General features: G+C 53.9%; 8 protein-coding genes across 8 annotated transcripts; 7 read left to right on the top strand and 1 right to left on the bottom strand.

Annotated features, from left to right (window-relative positions):
* Positions 1-515: 515 nt before the first annotated feature.
* On the bottom strand, positions 516-1176 carry CLAFUR5_13508 (uncharacterized protein; the record flags this gene model as incomplete). The annotated part of the gene is made up of 2 exons (XM_047912656.1): positions 516-988; positions 1044-1176. 2 exons carry the CDS (start codon positions 1174-1176, stop codon positions 516-518), a joined length of 606 nt encoding a protein of 201 aa, XP_047769136.1.
* Positions 1177-1907: 731 nt separating this feature from the next.
* On the top strand, positions 1908-5429 carry CLAFUR5_13507 (Axial budding pattern protein 2; the record flags this gene model as incomplete). The annotated part of the gene is made up of 2 exons (XM_047912655.1): positions 1908-4869; positions 5101-5429. 2 exons carry the CDS (start codon positions 1908-1910, stop codon positions 5427-5429), a joined length of 3291 nt encoding a protein of 1096 aa, XP_047769141.1.
* Positions 5430-6277: 848 nt separating this feature from the next.
* CLAFUR5_13506 (Ankyrin repeat protein nuc-2) lies at positions 6278-9813 on the top strand (the record flags this gene model as incomplete). Its single annotated transcript, XM_047912654.1, has 8 exons — positions 6278-6288; positions 6384-6444; positions 6506-6586; positions 6639-6812; positions 6866-7054; positions 7106-7123; positions 7177-9418; positions 9467-9813. The coding sequence occupies 8 exons, from the start codon at positions 6278-6280 to the stop codon at positions 9811-9813; spliced, it is 3123 nt and encodes a 1040-aa protein (XP_047769142.1).
* A 2749-nt stretch (positions 9814-12562) lies between these two features.
* CLAFUR5_13505 (Lysine N-methyltransferase) lies at positions 12563-13426 on the top strand (the record flags this gene model as incomplete). The annotated part of the gene is made up of 4 exons (XM_047912653.1): positions 12563-12810; positions 12860-12892; positions 12948-13343; positions 13396-13426. 4 exons carry the CDS (start codon positions 12563-12565, stop codon positions 13424-13426), a joined length of 708 nt encoding a protein of 235 aa, XP_047769143.1.
* A 1531-nt stretch (positions 13427-14957) lies between these two features.
* On the top strand, positions 14958-15440 carry CLAFUR5_13504 (uncharacterized protein; the record flags this gene model as incomplete). Its single annotated transcript, XM_047912652.1, has 1 exon — positions 14958-15440. One exon carries the CDS (start codon positions 14958-14960, stop codon positions 15438-15440), a length of 483 nt encoding a protein of 160 aa, XP_047769144.1.
* A 106-nt stretch (positions 15441-15546) lies between these two features.
* Positions 15547-16188, top strand: CLAFUR5_13503 (uncharacterized protein; the record flags this gene model as incomplete). Its single annotated transcript, XM_047912651.1, has 1 exon — positions 15547-16188. The coding sequence occupies one exon, from the start codon at positions 15547-15549 to the stop codon at positions 16186-16188; it is 642 nt and encodes a 213-aa protein (XP_047769137.1).
* A 622-nt stretch (positions 16189-16810) lies between these two features.
* On the top strand, positions 16811-17476 carry CLAFUR5_13502 (Cytochrome c oxidase assembly factor 1; the record flags this gene model as incomplete). Its single annotated transcript, XM_047912650.1, has 2 exons — positions 16811-17115; positions 17197-17476. 2 exons carry the CDS (start codon positions 16811-16813, stop codon positions 17474-17476), a joined length of 585 nt encoding a protein of 194 aa, XP_047769138.1.
* A 1337-nt stretch (positions 17477-18813) lies between these two features.
* Positions 18814-20674, top strand: CLAFUR5_13501 (uncharacterized protein; the record flags this gene model as incomplete). Its single annotated transcript, XM_047912649.1, has 2 exons — positions 18814-18931; positions 18987-20674. The coding sequence occupies 2 exons, from the start codon at positions 18814-18816 to the stop codon at positions 20672-20674; spliced, it is 1806 nt and encodes a 601-aa protein (XP_047769139.1).
* Positions 20675-22366: the final 1692 nt, after the last annotated feature.

Raw genomic sequence — 22366 nt, 5'->3', positions numbered from 1 at the left:
GGAGTCTGTCTACATCAGTTGGCCTTGTACCCGGCGCGCGCTCGGGGCCTTCCACGAGACTGTACAGCCGCAAGGCTAACGCTGACTGGATTGCTTGCTGCTATGACACTGATCTGGACACTTGTGCGATGTCCCTCGTTGAAAGCTATACGATATATGCGTTGTGGGCCGATTCCTTCGCAAGTACTGCTACAATCCTTGCAAAGTAGCCGCGCCTTAGTGCTGTCGAGCTGAAGCTTGGTTACGAGTATGATCACGAGGCGCTCGGTGGCAGTAAAGGTGGTCGCCGCGTCCACCTCTGTCTCCCCTCACACTGCGAGCCAGGCTCACCATCCTCCAAGTCCTTGAATGCAGCGCTCACTATTTCGAGCATTATACAGTGCAAATGATTCGCATCACCAATGCCACCGAACGTCATCGATATATCCTTGCGCCCAGTCTTGATGAGATCAGCCGTATAAAGTGGCCCCAAAACATCGCGGTCAATGGAGTAATATTCCGGTATTGTCAGTCTATCAAATATCAATCACAAACCTGTGCACGCAGATCATCGGTTCGTATCGTGGCAGTTCGAGGAAGAGCTTGGTGTGCGATTCTTTGGCGTCCTTGACACCTACTTGGCTGCTGTGGCAGTTCTTGAGACAATGTAGCAGTGACATCTTCTCTGCTCTGTCGAATAGCAGGTTCACAGCCGCTTTTGTCTTTTCTGTCCGTCTTGTGGCAAGACGAGCTCGAGCTTGCCGAGCATGGATCTTGTGCTTCGCAGCGGTTTCTTGTGGCTCGCCCTGGAGCAAAGCAAGAGCTGATGCGCAGACCTCATCATATCCATTGTAGTCTCCTAGCTCGAAGAGAGCAGTTGACAAGTTGAAAAGTGGCGCTGCCTGCTTGGGATCGAGCTCAGCTGCCGTCTGGTACAATGGCACTGCAGCGGCAAAGTTGCCAGCTTTGTACTGCTCGTTGCCTTGCAGTCGTGTACTCCCGGATGTTTCTAGGCGCTATGATACCATGTTGGTAGTTGCTCTGCATCAACAACGCTATCAAACTTGCTAAAGCAAACTGGAGAAAGGACATCTTTAGGTTGTTGAGCTTCTCAGCAACATTCAGGGTACATGATCTCCTGAACTCCGAGGCAGACGCGCCGTGAGACGGGAAGGCGCGAAGCACTTTACGCGACATCTCGTGACCGTGATCTCGATGGGTGATGCATAAAATCTTGATTAATCTTCCATTACCTGCCATGTCCCCTTCTGGGCTCTTCATCGGCCATTCATTCGAGGTTTCGCGCAAACGTCACAAAGAGCATAGCATCCACCACTGCAAGGCATCAAAAAGCCGACAGGGTCCTCCATCTCTACATCATGCCACAGAGGCCTACGGATTGCAACGCTCATGGAGGGCAAAAGCGAAAGGCAACCGCCAAAGGCTTCCTTCAAACTCGATACGCCGACCCTTCCTCATGCTATGGCGCCTTCGGCGCGAAGCAGTCTCAAGATGCAAATGTCATCTGAATGATTCCGTTGCCCGCAGCTTAGCGCTGCCCCGGCCTGGTCGTGACCAACTTCAGTCGTCGTGTCCCGCATGGTCAGCAGCGTTTGGCACACCACTCGAGGATATTGGCACAGCAGCATCGTTGGCGATGGCAGGACGAGCAGGTAGGCGGTCTGTTTTGTCTGTTCACTGTATCATTTATCCCATACTCCGGAGTTTTAAGGTGAGAAGAGGAGGCTTCGAACAGATCTGGACAGTCTGTCCATTCGACTTATCCCTTGCATTGCCTTCTGAGACATTCCACCACCATTCTTGCGAAGCCACCTCCAGCAAGGGTGGCGGAATTCAATGCTCGCTCTACGCGTTGCACGCGCGATTGCGCGTAGTAGAGTAAAAAACTCCCTTCCTGCGTCTCGATCATGCAGATGTTTGCCAGTGAGACGTACAGGACAGCAGGAGCAGGAGACGGGACAAGCGGTGCACGCAGGGAAGGATACCACAAGACGTTTCAGCGTCCACTGCAGCTGATATATCCACTTCAGACGATCATGGGGCTTCAAGCTGCACGAGCGCTCAATCGGAGTTCATGCATCTTCGCTGCATTGATCGTGGTAGCGCGCGCAGCGCCTAACGCAGCGTTCCCATTCAATTCACAGGTCCCGACTGTCGCTAGAGTCAATGAACCCTACAGCTTCCAGTTCTCCGATTCGACATTTGCACCGGCCTCAGCAAGCTACGTATACAGCCTCGCGAGTCAGCCAGCATGGCTCCTGGTGGACAGCGCGACACGCACTCTGAGCGGTACACCAGGTCAAGCAGATGCTGGTCCGATCAACTTCAGTCTGACTGCAGCAGACAGCACGGGAGCAGCGCATATGGATTGCACACTTGTAATCTCCACCGATCCAGCACCACAGCCTCCAAGCGACATTGGCAAGCAATTGGCGGCCACTACGAACCTTTCCAGCAGCGATCCTCCCATTGCAACCCTGCTACCCTCGACTACTTTCAATTTCAACTTCCAACAAGAGTCTTTCATCGATATTGTGTCGCGAAAACTATGGTACTACGCTACACTCGCCGATCACACTCCACTGCCATCTTGGCTGAAATTCGATTCTACGACGCTTACGTTCACCGGCACTGCTCCTGACCTGAGTGCATTTCCGCAATCATGGACGATCGAACTCATAGCATCTGACGTCGAAGGCTTTGCAGGCACATCGGCCTCGTTTACTATCGCGATCGGGACGCAACAGCTGGCTTTTGTGCCAGAAGAGCAGATATTGAACATTACAGCGGGAGAGCAATTGTCATCATTTGCATTGGGAGACACGCTTTTCCTTAACAACGAGCTACTAGACTTGCAGCAGCTGAAAAGTGCCGTTGCAACAGATCTGCCTTCGTGGTTGAAGTTTGATGCCGCAACACTTGAGCTGAAAGGTACTGTGCCACGAGATGTGACTACAGAAGACATCTCGATTTCTGTAACAGATCAGCTCGGCAATACCGCAGTCGTGCAAGTCAATCTCGTTCTAAGTGGCGACACAGATCTCTTCAGCGGGAGAACCGGCAGCGTCACAGCGCATGCCGGGGAGCACTTTAGCTACAGCTTCGAGGACACGATTTCCAGCGACCAAGATGTAAGCCTTACTGTGGCCTTTCCACCTAGCGCGACCTGGCTCAAATACGATTCTGGCGCCAAGACAATATCGGGCGATGTACCATCCAAAGTTGACTCGAACACCGTGCAAGTCACCTTGCAGGCATCGAGTGCTGATGATGTACAATCTCAGACTTTGACTATCAGGATTGTTGGAGGCGAAGGTAGTACCACATCGTCGGCCATCGTAACTGCATCCACAGCCACTACAACTTCGACTCCCGTGCTAGGGGTAGCGTCCGCACGGACTGGACACCGTCTAAGAGGAGGAGAGATCGCCGCAATCGTGATCCTGAGTGTCATTGCTGCTGCGCTGCTTCTTGCGGGCCTCGTATGGTGCCTTCGCCGAAGACGGCGAGAAGCACGCGAGAATAAGAGGCCCAGCACGCCTACGAAGAACACGATTTCCCGTCCACTAGCACCTCCTGGAAGCGGCGGCACCATAATGGTGACTACAGAAGTTCAGAGAGACGTAGAAAAGGATGCAGACAGTGCAGTGGATATACCCGTGGCCAGCAGGAAGCTGGAACCTCCACCGCAGATCACATTAAACCTGCCCACGCACACCGATGAGTCGCCCAACAGGAGATCAAAATGGTCGAAAAGGATATCGCGAGTGAGCTTGGTCTCATCGATTGGAGCTGGAGAAGACGCCATTCGAGCCGATTCGAACATTCCGAAATGGGGCGAGAATGCTAAAAATCTGCATACGCCACATGACAGCTTCTCTATTCCAGCAGAGCTAGCACGTATCTCGAGACGAGAGTCGCATACATCCCCGACCAAGAAAGCACTGAAGCGATTGCGAGACAGACAGAGGTCGAGAGATAGTGCTGGGCTGGGTGTTCATGCTAGCGCTTCGGGTGGCATTGCACGGCATTCTTCGAGGAACTCATCACGGAACAAGCACCGAAGAGCAAGGAGCAGTTTCGGCGGCTTGTCCACCACGAGAGAAGCTAGCGATGTGGGCTCGATACGGACAACAGGCACGAGTGTGCTGTCTACGAAGGCATCCGAGTTCCCCATGCCGCCATCTACACCTGGCCACTCGATGTCTCTGTCTGTTCCAACACTGTCTACAGCAATGTCAATCTTTGGCGCAGATCCAAAGAGGAAGAGCATCAGGATGGTGGAGAGGAGTGACAGCACTATTGATACACGACCTCTTGAAGAGAAAAGGCAGTCTTATATCAGACATCGTGCGAGTGCCGTCCGCAATCGCGTCAGCACAAACGTCGAAAGCCCACTTTTCGCGCATGGCTCCCGAGCAGGTTCATCGAGTCACAGTAGGCAGAATGGGAGTCGATCAGCAAATGGGTCTTCATCAGGCAGCGTACGGCACTCCAGGACAAGGACAAGATCGAAGAACAGCAAGAGCATGCTCACCACATACTCGGAATCATCATCTCTCGAGCCACACGCCGACGACGCTCGACGTTCCGCAATGAAAGAGCAGAAGCGACTCAGCGAACGCTTGCGATCCTCCTTCGCACCCACGTTCCCACGCGTCATGAGCCGCTACTCCGTCACAGCGGAAGACGCAGCAGCCGACCAAGACGACGACTGGACCACGTCAGAATCAACTTCCAGCAATGGCGGCAACTGGAAGTCAAACCCGGAACCATCACACTCCAGACTCGAGAGAATCTCCATGAACAGCGACGACTGGCGAGCAGAACTCGCAAAGCCGCGAAACGAACGATCATTCGTCTTACCCGGTGAAGCATCACCAACACCACCACCCGCCCCACCCGCCTCGCGCCAACAATCCGCCTCCCGCGACACCACCCCAAGCTCCGCCAGACCCCACTGGCAGCGCCGCATCAGCGAAAAATCTTCCTCTCCCCTCTCCTCTCACGTCCTTCTCGCCTCGCCCGAAGGTCCCACCACAACAACCACCACGAAACGCAAAAGCCGCCTCTCCGACCCCACCGCTCTCGTCAGCACAGACAGCATGAGCAAGGCCAAAGCACCACGGCCTGACCAAGTCGCCACGAGAAGACCCGTGAGCGTTGAGGACGTGCAGAGGTTGAGTAGCATGAAGGCTGAGACTGATGCTGCTACGACTGCTGGGAGCGAGGGAGATTGGGAGGATGCTGATGAGGACACGGATGAGGAAGAGGCGGTGGAGGCGGGATTGATGGCGAGGATGGAGAGGATGGCGAGGTTGGGGACGCCGGGGAGGGGGATGGTGAGGGTTATGCCGTTTGGGAATGGGAATGGGAATGGGACTGCGGCGAGTGGGAGGAGTGATGTTAGTGGGCCTGCTTTCTTGTAGGGACGTAGACGGCTGAGAACGAAATGAAGACATGAGGTATATCTTGACCGATGCTGTTTGCTTTCCGATGGTGACCTGCGCGAGCGCCTCGCGTAGGTCGCTATGATGGCCGCGTGGCTTTAGCACGCCGGCAGGTTCCAGCATCAATGTTTGTACTGGAGACGACGACGCGCTCGGCGGCAACGAACTTTTTCCACAGCCCTTGGAGGTCGTCCGAAGAAGCCATGCTAGGATAGAACTACCGATCCTGGCGTCTCGCGTGTGCTGTGTGGCGACGAAAGCAGTCGGAACCGATCATGATGCTGGCTCGCGCATCGTGGCTGGATGCTTGTTTGTCTTGGGAGTGGCATTTCCATTGTACCGGTTTTGTGATTGAACACGGGATTTGGCTATCACCGCATGGCATGACAGCGACGACTTCGTCTCATGTCCTCGAGCCGCCAGCAGGTGGAGTATTTGAGATGTGCCGAGCGGTCGTTCGATGCCGAAGATCGGCTTCCCACTTTCTCTCCAAGACTCACGCTGCACATCATTTAGCCGCCAACCCGCCGTCCGCAGCCGATGCTGAAGTCCTTGGTGCCTCGTACTGGACAGCACGTGGCTGATATCGAGAGCTCATTGGTGAGAGACACCCAGTGCATGTGGTTGTTGTGTTGAAAGGCCATCAATTTGGCGGCGGCGGCTTCACCACAGCGAGCTTCCAAATGCCCCCACCTTCATCTGCTGAAGCACTTCACTTTGCGCTCTCACGCCCGCATGTGACAACATCTGCCTCCTCACACTCCCGCCATCATCTTGTCCTTCGAAGCTCTTGGTCTCTTGTGGCGCGTTGATAGCGCACTGCAGAGATGCACCTCGCGTGAGCTCCTTGGCGACCACAATGTCGGCAGCAACCTCGAGTCTACGCCAACACGATATCCCACCATCCGCCACGAGCATCGTATAGCCATACAGACACCGAACAGCAGAGGTCAGGGGCCGGGACAAGTCTCCTTGTCTCTCCGTCACCAACCATGTACGTCGACCCGGTGGTGGCGAGTTGGGGTGGGAACGGGTGCTGATGGTGGTGAAGGAAGTTCGGCAAGCACATCCAGAAGCGCCAGCTTGACATTCCCGAGTATGCAGCCAGCTTTGTTGACTACAAGGCTCTCAAGAAGGTAGAATGGCATCACCCCACGTCTTTCACGCTCATAATTGACACTCCACCAGCTCATCAAAAAGCTGAGCGCGACACCCATACTCGCAGCTGTTACTACCGGCAGCGATCGAGAGCGTCTACAGGACTCGCAGGCCTCGTTGCAGGCCAACAGAGCGACCTTCTTCTTCAAGCTTGAGCGGGAGCTGGAGAAGGTCAACATCTTCTACCTCCAGAAGGAAGCCGAGGTATGCAGCACATCGCTGGCTCAAAATCAATTCGCACTCCTAACAACACGCAGCTCAAGCTTCGACTACGCACTTTACTGGACAAGAAGAGAGTCCTGCAATCACGAGCTACGCCAGCATCCAAGTTATCCTCGAGCTATGTTACACTGGACGAAGGCTTCCGTCTGTTCAGCAACGATCTGGACAAGCTCCAACAGTTCGTCGAGGTCAACCAGACCGCATTCTCCAAGATATTGAAGAAGGTCCTGAGTTTTCCTGTTCTTGTCAAGCTGGATTAAGCTAACGTCTGGCAGTGGGATAAAATATCAAAGGTGCTACCACCTCCAAGCAAGCCCGATGTCGTAAATGCTGACATGATTTGTAGTCGCGAACGAAGGAGCTCTACCTTTCCCGCGCCGTCGATGTACAGCCATGCTTCAACCGCGACGTCATCAGCGACCTTTCCGATCAAGCGACGACCGGCCTGCTTGAGCTTCAAGCGTGGGCGGAAGGCGAAAAGATCGCGTACACTCCTGCTGTCGAGCTTGAGCGCAAGACTCAGCCAATGGGCCAAGATGAAGAGCTTGAGAACCAAGTCTTGCAGGCGATGAATGCTGGCAACGCTGGATTGGTCAAAGAGTGGTCCTCGAGAATCGCAGGAAGTCAAGAGGCGAAAGAGCGTGTCAGTAGAGTATTCGTGAATACAGTCAAGACCGCAGCGCAGAGCACACAGGAAGCTCTCTACCAGACCGATCTGGTGGACTTCAACTATGCGGACCCTATCAACGAGCGCAATGCGATACATGAGGCAGCAGTCAGCGGGAGGATCGACGTACTCCAGGTCGCCCTGGCCAAAAGTGCAAACATTCGGGCTCCTGACGTCTACGGACGACTGCCGCTGCACTATGCGTGCATGCATGGAAGAGTGGATATGGTCAAGATATTGGTTGAGACTGCGCCCGATACCGTGGACGCGAAGGATCTGGACAACTTCACACCTCTTATACACGGCATCGTGCATTCGCGACCAGAGTGCGTGCAGGAGATGCTGCAGTATGGCGCCGTGGTCAATGCTGCAGGAACTGCGGATCACATTCCTCTCAATTTGGCTTGCCAGTATGGTGCGGCTCCTATAGTGCAGCAGATACTGCGATTCAGGCCACAGATACTGCCCGATGCAGAGGGACTGTATCCACAACATCTGGTAGCTCGCTTCGGTCGAGATAATGCGATTTTGACGATGCTCAGAGACTTTGGCGTAGATCTGGACCAGCCGGACAAGCTGTATCAATGGACACCCGTCTTTCACGCTGCATCGGAAGGCCATCTGCCTTGCCTGAGGCAGCTCCTCGAATTCAATGTTGACCCGACAGCTATCGACGAGAAGGGTCTATCCGCAATGTACTACGCCGCGTGGGAAGGCAAACTTGACTGTATGCAACTTCTCGCTCAAGCGGGTGCCGCGACGGCCGGCAGCACAACAATACGGAACACCATCGATGTGCAGATGGTCGCAGGAGAGCCCCCATCAGCGCCGATGACTGGTGGCACACCGGCAATGACCATTTCGGACGTAGAAGCCATTCCGGACCTCAGCCTGCCACCTCCAATTATTCCCCTTAGACGATATGGCCACAATTTCTTGGACACGACGAAGACTTTCATACTCTTGTCGTTTGATGCGCTTGCTGGCGAAGCCATTGAGTTCTACGGCGATAGCAAGTACCCAGCTGCACGCCTCACGATCTCCTCAAAGTCATCCGACTTGATTCCACGGAATCTACCACTGCCAATCCAGGACGACTTCAAGAATATCTCCTTCCAGATCGAGAATCTCGACACATTCAGCATCGACTTCGACATCTATCCCACTTTTGGCAGCAAGGTCATTGCTCGCGCGGCTGCATCGAGTCGTGTGTTTACCAGCAAAGCTAGTAGCTCTGGTTTATGGCATTTGGAGCTGTTCGATCCACGTTTGAGAGCAATTGGAAGGCTCAGCTTCCGCTACCAGGTCGTCACGCCCTTTCACGGCATCCCACTTGAGATTACGCACTTCGCAACGTACTGGAAGGCCACCAGCCAGTTCTCGGAGAATCATCCAAGCAATCTGATCACCGGAAGCAGCTTGTCGGGCGACTTCATGAGACTTTTTGTACAGGTGACGCTCGACGGTGTCCCCGTGCTGTACAACGACTGGGCATTGCCAAGCAGCAGAAACGATCTGATAAGCAGGATGACCTATGCCGAATTTGAGAACGCTGGACTGGACGCAGGTCGAGGACGTGGCATCATACAGGGTCTCGTTGGCTCCGGTATCGATCGTGGAAACCTCTCCGCAGTACAGCGCCAGGTCGCTCGGTCCTACGCTTCGCTGGCTGATGTGTTGGCTCTATTGCCATCTGATCTGCACATTGAGATACATGTGTGCTATCCCAGCCGAGCAGATGAGGACACCTATCATCTGGGTGCCACGCAGAATATCAACGTGACCGTCGACAGTGTGCTCAAGGTCGTCTTTGATCACGCGAGACAATTGCGCGAGGCGAAGGATACGCCCTTGAGGAATTTTGCGTTTTCAAGCTACAATGCTGAAGTGTGCATGGCTCTCAACTGGAAGCAGCCGAATTGTGAGTACCCACTGATACAGCGGCATTTCCATCACTAATCGCATACAGACCCAATTTTAATCTGCAACGAGCTCGGCGTAGCGCCTTCTACTGCCAACGCACGTCGCCCCAGCTCAACACCAAACATGGTCACAAACTGCGGCCGAACCGACATGTCCATCAAGGAATCCGTCCGCATCGCACAGAGTAACAACTTCATGGGCTTAATCTGCACATCACGCCTTCTCGATCTCGTCCCAGCGCTAGTCTCATCCGTCAAAGAAGCTGGACTGGTCCTCATATCAGACTACTCACATCACACTCGACCAGCAAGCCTGGTCAATCTGCCGAAGGGCGTCGATGGTCTGCTGCAGGATAACGCAGTCCTCCGTTTTAGGGAAGCGATTGATCAGTAGAGCTTCTTTGGGCGGGTGTTGTGTAGCGGCATCGAAGGAAGCGAGGCGTTTGGTGTAGAGTCAGCATGGGATACCGAAATGAGGGAGGGATGTGTGTGTTGTGGCGATGGATAGTCTAATGCACTATAGATTGTGTATGCGCTTTCGAAAGGCCGTTCACTGGAAGAGGCGCCGTGAGCTGCATTTGCCAAAATTCTCGAACAATCGCTCAGGTACCCTTAATGTCTCATCAAGTCGTATCGAGAAGGAAAATGCTTCTGTCTCAGTCATACGATCCCAACCACTCTGCCGACTGTTCTAGCAAACACTACGAAGCTACCATATAATCTTTGAGGAAGTGGGGTGGGGTGTAGGGATTGATCAAGGATAAGGCGGTGGATGTGGTGAGGTGGATTTAGGGGTGGGGGTGTTGGGTTATGTAGTAGGGAGAGGACTGAAAGTGATGCCGTCGTTCAGGAGCTGGAATTGTACCGTTGGTGGTTGCTTTGGCATGTGACCTTGTCAGGGTTGTGCCGTTAGCCGGGGCTCTGATCTTCACGTCACAGTCTGCGGAGACATACCGGCCTCCGTACTGTGGAAAGCCTCCATCCACATCATCCATCGTGAAGTAGCTTGTCGACCATACACAACGTCTTTCGGCCAGCTTCTATCCGAGCGCGTGCAGGTGGCAATCAACTACACACAGTACCCTCGAATATGTCTGGCCTCACAGCCAAGGACGAGTAAGCAATCTTCCTCAGGTCATACAACACCCACTGACACTTTTTGCAAGAATGCAACTACTGCAGCCGCGAAAGTCGTCAACACCTCCTGGCTCGATGACACCCTCGAGCCAAATGCTGCATTCGACTCCGTGATCGGCTTCCAAGGGACGCGGACCGAAGGGCATTGGCTTCAATCTCGGCATGACAGACAAGGTCTAGTGACAAAGTATGTTGCCGCCGCTGTATCTGTCGATCTTACTTCTAGAGGACTGCATGGTAAACACATACCTACATCGAATCGCTGTACCCTCGAAAGCATTAGTTAGACCTCGCTACTCAGCTACATGCCAGCGTGTTAAAGCAACGGCCTCAGCTTCGATATGGAGTCGACGCGCTCGGCGGCAATCGACTTTGTCACCAGCCCTCGAGGTTTCGCAGAGCAATTCCGGGAACCGCGAAAACATCCTGCTGGAGTTCGCCGAACCCGGCTACAAATACTGGGATTATGACCCCCGTGATTAGAAAATTGTCGCGAACAAAGGTGGCCAGAACTTGTGGCGCAATACCAGGATGTGCTCCTCAGGACGGAAGATCACGCTCGAATTGCGCTGGCAAAAGCCGTTACGGAGCGACGATCGTCTGTGGTGCAGGCGTGAGACTTTGGTAGGACACACCACGCTGAGCCATATCCACGACTGGTTGCAATCCAAGTCGGCTTTAAAGCCGACTTGAACCTGTTGTCAAAGCGACGGGCAGCAGAAATGAATTCATGTCACGCTGGCTGATATCAGACCTGCGGTAATCGCTCATGATCTGGTCGTCTGCCTTCTGCTGAGCGAATTGGCGGACGACTATGCTCGTCAGTTCTCGGCGAGGAGCCTCGATCATATTCATGATCATGGCGTCTGGGAGGAAGACGGGTATGGTGAAGAGAGGGATTGGGAGGATAGCAGCGACGATGAACCCCTGCACGGACAACACCCATCGTCGAGCAACTCACAGATGAACACGGTCCGATCGATGCAGTCCGACGGTCTAGCGCGTCGATGTATGTTAGCTCCACGGACATGCGTTCGTCGCGTAACCCTCCAGAAGTGAAGTCGACAAATATACCGGCGGCAACATACTTTTGTCACCAGGCCTTGTTGATGGACGGCAGCATGCGCGAGTTCAGGAGGAGGTATGTGTACCCCACCGAATGACAACCATTGCGGCCCGCACAGACGCAGCTCCCATTGAGAACGTCATGAACGGGAAATCACGACATGCTCGCCAATACACTCGGCGGCCATCTGGACTTCGCCAATGTGTACCTGAGTCGAAGGACTGTGCCACCTCGGACGATCCGAGGTGAGGTCAAGCGGAAGACGTGTGCTCTAGGCGGAAGAACTGCAGCTTATTAGCTGTGATGCCGAGAGCTGGTGGCAAGCTCCTTTCGGCGCAGATCTTCGGTCAGGACTTGCTGTGCCGTATCTGCGATAAAATTATTAGTGGTGCGACAGTGAGATGCGGACAGTGGCCTTGCGCGTCGCGCTCGGAAAGTGTGCTCGCTGCAATGCCCTGACGTGTTGCGCGATTTTCTGTCGAAGTTCGCAGCAGGATTCCGTGCGCCTTGTCTCGATCGAGGATCATGCTGGTAGCGAAGCCAGAACAAATCGTGGAATCCTCGTGGGAGCAACCATGAGACCAACACGTCGGTGTGAGCAGCGCTTGTGTCGCGGAGCTTGATATTGCAATGCCTGGAAGGTGGTTGTGGCAATGTCCTTCCATCACATCGGTCACTGCGATCTTCGGAGGACGAAGCTGATGAGTGCTGGAGGACCACGACTTTCGGGAGCTCGACACAACTTCGATGCAGCCGACAAGCTTTGTTTCTGAGTTGCAACTCGCCGTGCTCGCATTGACAAGCACGAGCCAAGCATGTGCCAACCACGCTTCACGTTCCAAGGGTAGAGCTACTGCACTAACCTACAATAGGGAGCAAAACTCTGCCGATCTGCCAGGGCAGACGAGTGTGACATCTGCTTTTGTCAAAACACAGCAGCATGTCTTCTCCGGACTGCGATCCCGAAGCGAGCACGAATGGCTTTGATGTATCAGAGGAATTCGTGCACTCGCGAGCGCACAAGGTCGCTGGTGAGACGAGTATCGACTTCGACGGTTTGCTGTCGCCAGCGCTGAAGCTGCATGAGGATGCCACCAATGGAAATGGTGGACGCGCATGGATCGCGGGCATGATATTGACAAAATACTTGCTGCGCAAGAAGAAGAACGAGTTGCGAAATGCCTCAATGTTGGTTTATGGATCTACCTCAGCAGCTGATTGACTGACTGGTTCGCAGAGTTGAATTAGGTGCTGGTGGCGGTCTGACTGGGTAAGTGCCCACGCGACTTCGTGACAAGGACACTGCATGTATTGATACATGGCAGGCTTGCAATCACCATCGGGTGCGAGCCCAAGTATCCGCTTCATACGACTGATATGCAATCGATGCTGGAGCTGATGCAGCGAAATATCGCGCTCAACAACCTCCAACACAAAGTCGCTGCTTCGGTGTACGACTGGGGCGAATCACGTCCAGAACACATACCGCCCTCGCCTGACATCGTGATCGCTGCTGAGTGCGTATACTTCGAGCCAGCGTTTCCGTTGCTACAGCAGACGCTCCGTGACCTCATTGGCACCAATACCGTCTGCTACTTCTGCTTCAAGCGGAGGAGAAGGGCTGACATGCACTTCCTGAAAGTGGTCAAGAAGATGTTCTTGGTCGAGGACATCACCGATGATCCTGATCACGAGAGCTATGCGCGGGAGAATATCTTCTTGTGAGTCCAAGCGGATCAAAGCTCTGGATGCCCGGCGCTGACGTTCGAGCAGATGCACAATCAGGAAGAAGGCTGACCGGTGAAGCGAAGCATTCATATTTGCGGAAGGCGGTAACGGAGAACACAGCGTTACCGGCCAGCAGCGCAGCTGACAGGATCCGTGGCGAAGTCGAAACAAGCATGGCTCGGCACCCAGATCTGCGCAGCAACAAGGCGGAGCAGCAATATGGAGAACCATGAGAATAGACGTGACCAACGATGGATTGTGCCTGATGTCCACACCCTCCATCAGCAACAGGCGGCGAGGGTCACGGCTCCGGCGCACACGGTTCGGCGGGCTCGTAAGCGCTGTATACGCGCTGCATTTCTCAGCGTTGCAGATGCTACCTCATCGCTTGTGTAGTGTTTGGTCCGACGGCCGTGGGGCTCGTGTTGAAAGCGCGAGCACACCACACTACCCAAAGTCAGCGTGCCGTGAATCGCGAAAGTGATCGATGTTCATTTTAACGCTCTGACACGTTGCATCAAAAGATAGCAGAACGTGTCGAAATGTCAATTCATCGTGTCATCGGAGAAACCGTGGGTACCGGCACTTGCGCCAGCCCGCTCGTGCCGGACTCTTGCGCAGCGAGGCTCGTGGACCACCGCATACCACCTTCGCCTCACTTGCCTGCAGCTGACTGCTCGGCGAAACAGCCAGCCTGCAACATCATGCGTGGGGTGCTGGATGCTGTGTGCCGGTACGTACCTGCTGGCCCGCATGTTGTGCGACCACTGACCAGGTGTTGGAGCCCGTCGTGGTCGCCAGGCCAAGTGCCGACGGCGAGGCCTTCCCTAGCAATGAGCGAGTCTGCGCCGTGGCTGCCAGCTCCCGTCAACGCCTCACGAGTCACGATGGGACGGGAAGCCAGTGTTTTGCCTCCATTGGCGGGCGCTTGGAATATATACGCCAGCAGAACAGCTCCGTAATACGACCGCATGCATGAATGTAGGTACAGCAGCGGGAAGAAGGGCTCTCGAACAGCGGCAGCGGTGTCTTCACTCTCCGCAGTGCGGCATTGTCCAGCAGGCCAAGGAAGAGTGTTGCAGTATGGAATGCTTGTCGTCGAACAAAGAAATGATCACTGACCCAATCCGACATCGGGCGCATGGACAGCATTCGAGCGAGGGCCGTCGGGACGATCGGCCTGCTACAACTGCTTTGCCTCAACGCTAGAGGCTTGTCATTGCATCGCCTGTGGTCGAGGTGCCCACATCCCACCTGTGAGCTTGTGCAGCCGTGCCCTTCATATCTGCTGCTCCACTCACTCAACACTTTACTTTTCCCCCTATCTCTCTGCTGCGTGATGGACGAACAGACGAAGGCCATGTGTGGACGAGCACCCAACAGTCACAAGCTTCTCGACAATTAGTTGCATTCCATATCGAACTCTCATTTACTCGCGACAGCATCATTATTCCTAGCTGCGCGCCTCGACTTCGCCAAGGCCTACCATCTATCGACCGTTTGACTATCGTAGTCAACATCTCAGACAGGACTTGGTCTATAGAGCGATCCATCGCCTCACACTTCTTGGACGACTTGATACACGACACGTCGACAGTCCTGCGACCATGCGTTTCAGCTGCTTCCGCGCCCCGTCGGCCAATGCTGCCGCGCTGGACCAAGACGAGATACCTCGCACGCCAAGGAAGAAGAGCGGTCTTCGACGACAAGGTACCGGCGAATCAGCAAGCTCACGATGTAGCACCGCCTCGACCAACTCCAGCATATCCAAGCTGCCACCTTGCAACCGAGCATCGAATCCCAAGGTCGAGGCTATGATGATGCCGTCGCCGCCGGAAGAACGGCCAAGCCGATGTCTGCGGATGAGCCACCCAAAGACGTACAGCAACATTGTCGACTCGATGAAGAAGTCGAAAGGCTGCCGCGAGTGGAAAGCCTTTCCCGTCTTCTACAATGACGAAGTTGACATGAGCATATCGGCCTTGGAAGTCGCACGGAAACGAGCTGCCGACTACGAGCGGAAGCTTCGGTCATTGAACAGTTTCGGATCTGACGAACGCGAATCAATCGGTGTCGACATGATCGGATGAGCGCTGTCTTAATAACTACGCAGCCGTTTTGGGTCCGTCGCACCGCCCAGCAAGCCTTCCACCGACTTCGACAAGGTGTTCTTCACCTGATCAAACAAAGAAAGCCATGTGCCTGGCCACCCCACATAGCCACAGACGCTTTCGGACCTTTATCTTAGCGCCGGGCTCTTGGCCAGACATATTATTACTCACAAGCCATCTGTCACGACTGGTGTTTGCTCGACTCGTACCACCACCTACACTCGACATCTACCACATCCTGTCGCCGTCGCCATCTGCTATCAAAGGCATGGCCACGACTTGCACATTATCATCGCCACAGAAACGGAAAGCCTCCAGCGACAGCTCTATTGACAGACGCCCGACACCGGAGTCGACATACTCGTCTTCACATGCCGCCTCGTTGGCGTCGCAACAGCAACCAAAATGGCACGACCTGATGATGCGCGACGCACCAGCTCCGTCAGATTATGAACGGATGAAGCGCCACGATTCTGCGCAACGTCGCATCAAGAACTTCATCTTCAGCGACAATGATATCGACTGGCGATCAATTCCGGTGATCGAGGACACACCTTACAATCACTCCGTGCTGGAGCATCGACAGGATCTGCGCTGCAAGGCATCACGTCAGTACCTGCAGGAGGTACTGCATACATTTCGGAAACCGAAACTGGATGACATTACATCGTCAGATGACGGCATGGTCACTATCGACGGCGAGGAGATGGTCGATATGATCGGCTGATTGGCATGACGACGATTATGTTCGATGTCGTCGTCGCTGATCTTGGCGATTTTTCGAGATGATCAAGATCATCGTTCCACAAGACGACCTGTCATTTGACATAACCACATACTTTGACGAACCACTACTACATAATCAAGACGCCTGACGAGCAAACGACACTACGGGTGATCAAGCCGATGCTACGACATCGGCTACCAACAAGATACTATTAGACGCTGGCACAGCAAGCCGGATACAGGATTCACAGGACTGCTTAATTGGCGTTTGTGCGAGGCATATGCATGAGATATCCCGATCGTTATTGAATCTATGCGTTCGAAGCGTGGAGTTGAGAGGCACAGCTCAGGATGAGCTTCGAGAGAATTTTGTTTGTAGATATATGTGCAATGATGGGACCATCTTTGAACTTCATTCAATTCTTGACTTCCATTAACTGAATTATTGGTAACACTGACGTTCCTTTTGACTCGACGATCGTGGGCCAGTACCGCTGTTGCAGATCTTCTCGTCTGTGCAACTGCATCTCTTCTGTAGGCAAGCAAGTCTTGGCATACCCTCATCTCCAAGCTGCACCTCGAACTTCAACCCATCTCTTCATCCCATCACCACACACCTCACCATGCTCCCACGACCACGCCTACGACCAACAGGTCTCTTACAATCCCTTAACCCCTCCCGTCAAATTGGCGCACGCCGCACCCTCGTCGCCGCACCTAAAGCTGGCTCCGGCCCTCTCATGGAACGCCGCGCCGACCGCGCCCTTCCCACAGTCTCAACAGGCGACAACCGATGGCTGAAGACCATGCCGATTTTCTTGTTTATAGTCGTGGGCAGCACCCTCGCGATCTTCAACTACCAGAAACAAAGCAGCAGCGTCGTGAGCAGTACGCTCTACGCCCTGCGCACGAATGAGGAGGCTAGGCGGTAAGGGATATCGCTCCACAACACAGCCCAAAGGCCTCTGCAGAATACTAAGATTCTAATTCTAACCCTTTCGCGAAACAGGATTCTGGGAGACGAGATCTACTTCGCGAGTAAGATACCGTGGATATCTGGGGAGCTGAATCAGTTACATGGCAGGATTGACATTTCTTTCTGGGTGAAAGGGAAGAGGGCCAAGGGGTTGATGCGGTTTAAGAGTGAGAGGAAAACGAGGATGGGGATGTTTGAGACGTTGGAGTGGAGTTTGCAAATGGAGGGGGAGGAGGGGAGGGTGAGTTTGTTGGAGGGGAGTGGGAGGGATCCGGCTTTGAATCAGAAGGGGGAGACGGTTAGGGTGGGTTGATGAGGTGAAGATGATAAGATTTGCAAGAGCTGTCGAGGCGGTGAAGGGTGTGGGAAGGTGTGGAGATGGGGTTCATGAGGAGGGAGAGGCATTGCTGGAGACAATGCGGTGGTGTGTCAGGCGCGGCGTGCAGAGTTGTTGCATGGTTGAGAAGCGCCGTAGCGCTGTGGACATACGACCAGGAAGACTATGCCTGAGGGGGTGCAGGTAGACAGCTGCAACAGATGGAATGACCGGCCTGACCGTCGTCGATACTGTGGTCGAGATCTTGTGGCGGTCTCAGGCCGTCAATCGTTGTCCTTGAGGGCTACCAACGGACTGGAACGAAATAACCAAATCTTCCCTCCTTCAGTCTCTGACGATCGCGTCCACTTTTCTGAAGAACACGACGACCTGAGCAGCATCTCCAGCTCGCAAGCATACTTGGTTCGAAACGCACCTCATACTTACTCCGGCTTCCCGGCTAGGAACTCCGCATCTCTATGCTGGGCGCTACTTCGACTTGAGATAGGCAGTGCCTATAGCCTCTACGCCAGCCTCTGTGGCCCCAGGTGCGGCGGTGGAGAGGGCCTCGCGTTGTATGAGGGTCCTAGGCCTGCCTCCGATTGCACATGATCACTGGGAGGGGGTTTGGCCGAGCACTGCGTCCTTGCCTGCGGCGTCATCTGGCACTGGTCGTGTAGATGGACAGTGGCCATGTGTATTGCACGTGCCGGACAAGGTCGAGTTCGGTGTTTAAGTCGGTGGTAGCATTTATGAAGGGCAGCTTGCATCAGCCGCGACGGTTGAACGCAGATAGAAGTCGAGGACCAACACGCAGATGATGCACAAAGTGCCCGCTCCTACAGTGCCTGGATGATAGGATAGACCACACGAAGGGCGAATGCTACATTTCGAAGCATGTACATGTTAGGAGGCACCTTAGTCGTCCCAATACTCCATGACTGAGACAGTCATGGTATCCTGAACCTCACTTTGTCTGTAGACAATGAACGTAGAGTCGTACACTGGGAGAGTACGTAGCGCAGTCTACACACACATTCTGTATCTCTTGAGAAAGTGCTGTTGTCCCACAAGCTTGCACAATATCCGACGATCGATCGACAATATCCACCCCCGCAATTGGCTAGATCAGATCTCAGATCCGCAGCAACCTTATCTCACTTTTGGCACTGATGACGATGTTGATGAGCAGCACAAGCGCCAAACGGCTAGGTTATGGGCGTCAGGTTCGTGTCAGAGCTGCCCGCTGGTAAGAGACATGGCGTGAGTGCATTGTTCTTTGTTTCCTGCTGTTTTGTTCCATCGACGCGCCCCTTACGCTCTGTGACGACGGCATGGTAGAGGGTAGACCTTTACTTGAGAGCAACGGCTCCCAGACCAGATACGATATGGCGAAGAATATGGAGGGTCAGAAGAGGAAGAAGGTGTTGGTTGTGGGTGCTGGTGCGGCGGGTAGGTGACACGCATCTGGAGAGGGAGCGGCGTTGAGTACTGACGTCGACTATAGGCATGTCCTGCGCCCACCATCTCGCGAACCACCCCGATAAATTCGATGTCACCGTCGTGGAGGCTGTCAACTACTGCGGTGGCCAAGCATACTCGATCCCATTGGATAAGCAAAAGACGGGAGCATCATGGCTGAACCAGGGTGTACAAGGAGGCTCATACATCTTCCACCACACCATGACTATGTTCGCGAGAAACGGCTTCTGGGCAGATCCTGTCAAGCTTCAGGTGTCTTTCGGTAAAGATGAGATGTTCTGGTCGAACGTATACCCGACGAAGCTCTTGGAGAAGCATGCGAGCGAGGTCAAGAGGTTCTTCTATATGCTGAAGATTGTGCGTACTTTTGAGCTCCTCTTTGCGCTCCTGCCGATAAAGTACTTGGTTAAGTTGTTTTGGTTTTCGACGGAGTTCGCGAATGCTGTGGCTCTGCCTATGATTGCGCTCTTCCTGGGTACGGGGAACTATGCGCCAGAGGTACCAACTATTATGCTGGACCGGCTCTGCACAAGTCCGACGTATGGAATGTGGTACCCTCCGGACAAGAACAGTATTGCCTCGAATCAGCCACCCATGATCGTCTTTCCAAACCTGAGCGACTTCTACGAGACTTGGCGCAAGAACCTGATCAAGGCTGGTGTGAAGGTCCGTTTGTCCACTGAAGTGACTCGCATCACCCGGCGTGACAAGAACGGCGTCACAGTCAAGATCATTGGCCGAACACCAGCAGAGGACAACCACAACAAAAACTCTGCATGGGCACAGCCAGATATTGAGGGCTCCAAGGCTGATGCTGACGCCGTGGAGACCACTGAGGAGTATGATGAGATCGTCCTCTGTGTGCTCACAGACACCGCCAAGCGCCTGCTGAAGGAAACCATCACCGGTGTCGAATCTCGCGTGCTCGGCTCTGCCAAGTTCGCCAACGATATCACAGTCACCCACCAAGATCACGAATACATGAAGAAGCACTACGAGAACTTCTACAGCGACAAGCTGGCCGTGTCTAGCATCAACGGCGTCAACATGCAAGAACGCACAGACTGGGCCAAGGACAACTTCAAGGCCATGTACCTCATCCGCATGTATCCCGAAGACCTCACAAAGCTCGAAATGTGCTTCGACTGCACCAATTACCAAGCTCAATTCCCACCCGACGTCCCCTTCGAGAACCACGTCTTTCAGACCATTTTCCTCAACAAAGAACGCGACGGCAAGATCTGGACCATCGACGAAATCGACGAGAAGAAGATTATCCGCAAGGACTGGTGGCATCAACTCTGCCACTCGTGGACTCACTACCTCTTCGTCGTACCCTGGATGTGGCTGCTCCAAGGCAAGCGTCACACCCGCTACGCTGCGTCCTGGACTCTCGTCAACGCCCACGAGGTCGCTTGTATCTCTGGAATCAGCGCTGCGGTGGATCTTGGCGCGGACTACCCTGATGATCTGGAGAGGGACAAGTTCTCGTTCTTGGCGTTTAGACTGTACTATTTGCTTGTCTATGGACGCTGGTATAGCAGGAAGGCGACGAAGAAGAGTAGGGAGGGCGAGGGCGCGCAGTGGGCTACTGGTAACAAGTATGGGAGCACTTATATGGGTCCGGGTGTGCAGACGAAGGTTGATAGGAAAATTTGGAGGGATGAGTTGGCGGCTGGAAGGAGTACGGAGAGTTTTTATGAGGCGAGGTAGAGATGGGGGGAGGGGTGGAGCTTACCCTAGGATGTGATGCAGAGATGTGGGATGTAGGTTGCATGAATGTGAATACTTAATGCTAGGCCCCCAAACCAATGGCACATTGTGAGACTGAGAGGACAAGGTTGATGGCCCGCGCCTACGCCGCGCTCCAATGCGTTCTGCTGGAGCGGTAGCATGATCGCAAAGCCCACTAGAACCCTCCAGGCAGTCGGCATCTGCTCAAAGAGCTGGCCTCCTGTCAAAGATAGCAAAAATGCTCGAGAGTTTGCCAGTGTGCAGCAGTGTCTGCAACGCCCGCAACATAAGTATTTCTCGACCCAAGCATTCCACGACCTCGTCCTTTAAGTGTGCCTCGCCGACTCAGAGTCACCAAGAGTCCTACTATCGTGCTATGGCTGAGATCGATATTCCTGCGTTGGCCGAGATCATCGTCAGATCTATCAGGACAGGAGATGACCTCCTCGCAAAACAGCTCTTAACTCGAAAATGCCTTGTCCCGACAAGGAGACTTCACAGCGCTCTTCGGACATCTCCATATCAGCGATGCCCATCCAAAGCCTGGCAGTCCAAGTGATTCATATTCAAACAATGACAATGATGTACCATTGTTGCAGCAACCCACAACAAGCGGCGGCATCAATGGACGCTTGTCGGTGGCAGCCTCGTCAAAAGTCGGCATCGACGATAATGGTCATGAATCAGACCATGGGTCCAACAAACAAACACTCCCTCAAGGCACCCCTATCGGCAATAGCTCGTACGCTTGGGCAGTGCAGGGAGAACAACAACTTCAAGCGCCGCGAAGTCAACAAGGCCCATCTCCAGCTGCCTTCAATGATGGTGGATCCCACCCGCCACTCAGCTCAAGATCTGTTTCGCAAGGCAGCAACAGCATCGACAACAGTGGCAGCTCTTACACATCAGTATCTATCCAGCCTTCTCTCGAAGACATAGCGGAAGCATTCTTAAGCACTTCATTGAACAGCAACCTCACTCTGGCTCAGGGATACCTTGACCTGGAAGCGAGCGATCGTGCTACATTGTCGGCCATGCTACGATCCCGTGTTGACCCGATCCACCCAGCAAGCGGTTATACTGAGGATGCTCCTCTCTCTGCCAATGGCACTCCGTTCCAGCTACCGAGCGAAGAGAAGTCGCCGTCGACTGGAGACACCAATCGTCCTATCGAGAGAAAAGCCTCGGAGATGACTCCTTGTCCCAAAGTGCGTAGCGCGAGCCTCATGCTGAGACTGATGAACTTTGAATTGTGGAAGAAGCGGCACGGCTGTCATGGTCCTTGTACAGTACAAGGCTCGTATGGTTCAGAGCTACGCGTATGATCAGTCTCATGCTACTATGTAGAGCCATGTCCCTTCTTCTCAAGCAGCGACAGATTGCAACGACATTCCCCTCAAGGCAACGCTCGCCTCTGCTATCTTGGCATCATAGTGAACCTTGGCCGGGACCGTCTGGCCAGAATCGTCAGATGCGGCGGACTTGGAGTGAGAGCTTAGATCGTCCTTGAACCGGAAGTAGACACCACAATCGTTGCACCAGTGCTTTTGGCTCCGTTCCTTGATATGGAGATTGATGTGCTTGCGGATTTGATCGGGGCGGTTGAGGTCGAGCTGCTCTGAGCAAAGACCACATTGTTTGTAGTGAGACTTCTCCACTGTATGAGACGAT

Source organism: Fulvia fulva, chromosome 12, assembly GCF_020509005.1.
Source record: "Fulvia fulva chromosome 12, complete sequence".
NCBI lineage: Eukaryota > Fungi > Ascomycota > Dothideomycetes > Mycosphaerellales > Mycosphaerellaceae > Fulvia > Fulvia fulva.
Note: the sequence above shows the minus strand (reverse complement) of the source record. Positions and strands in the feature narration are given on the sequence as shown.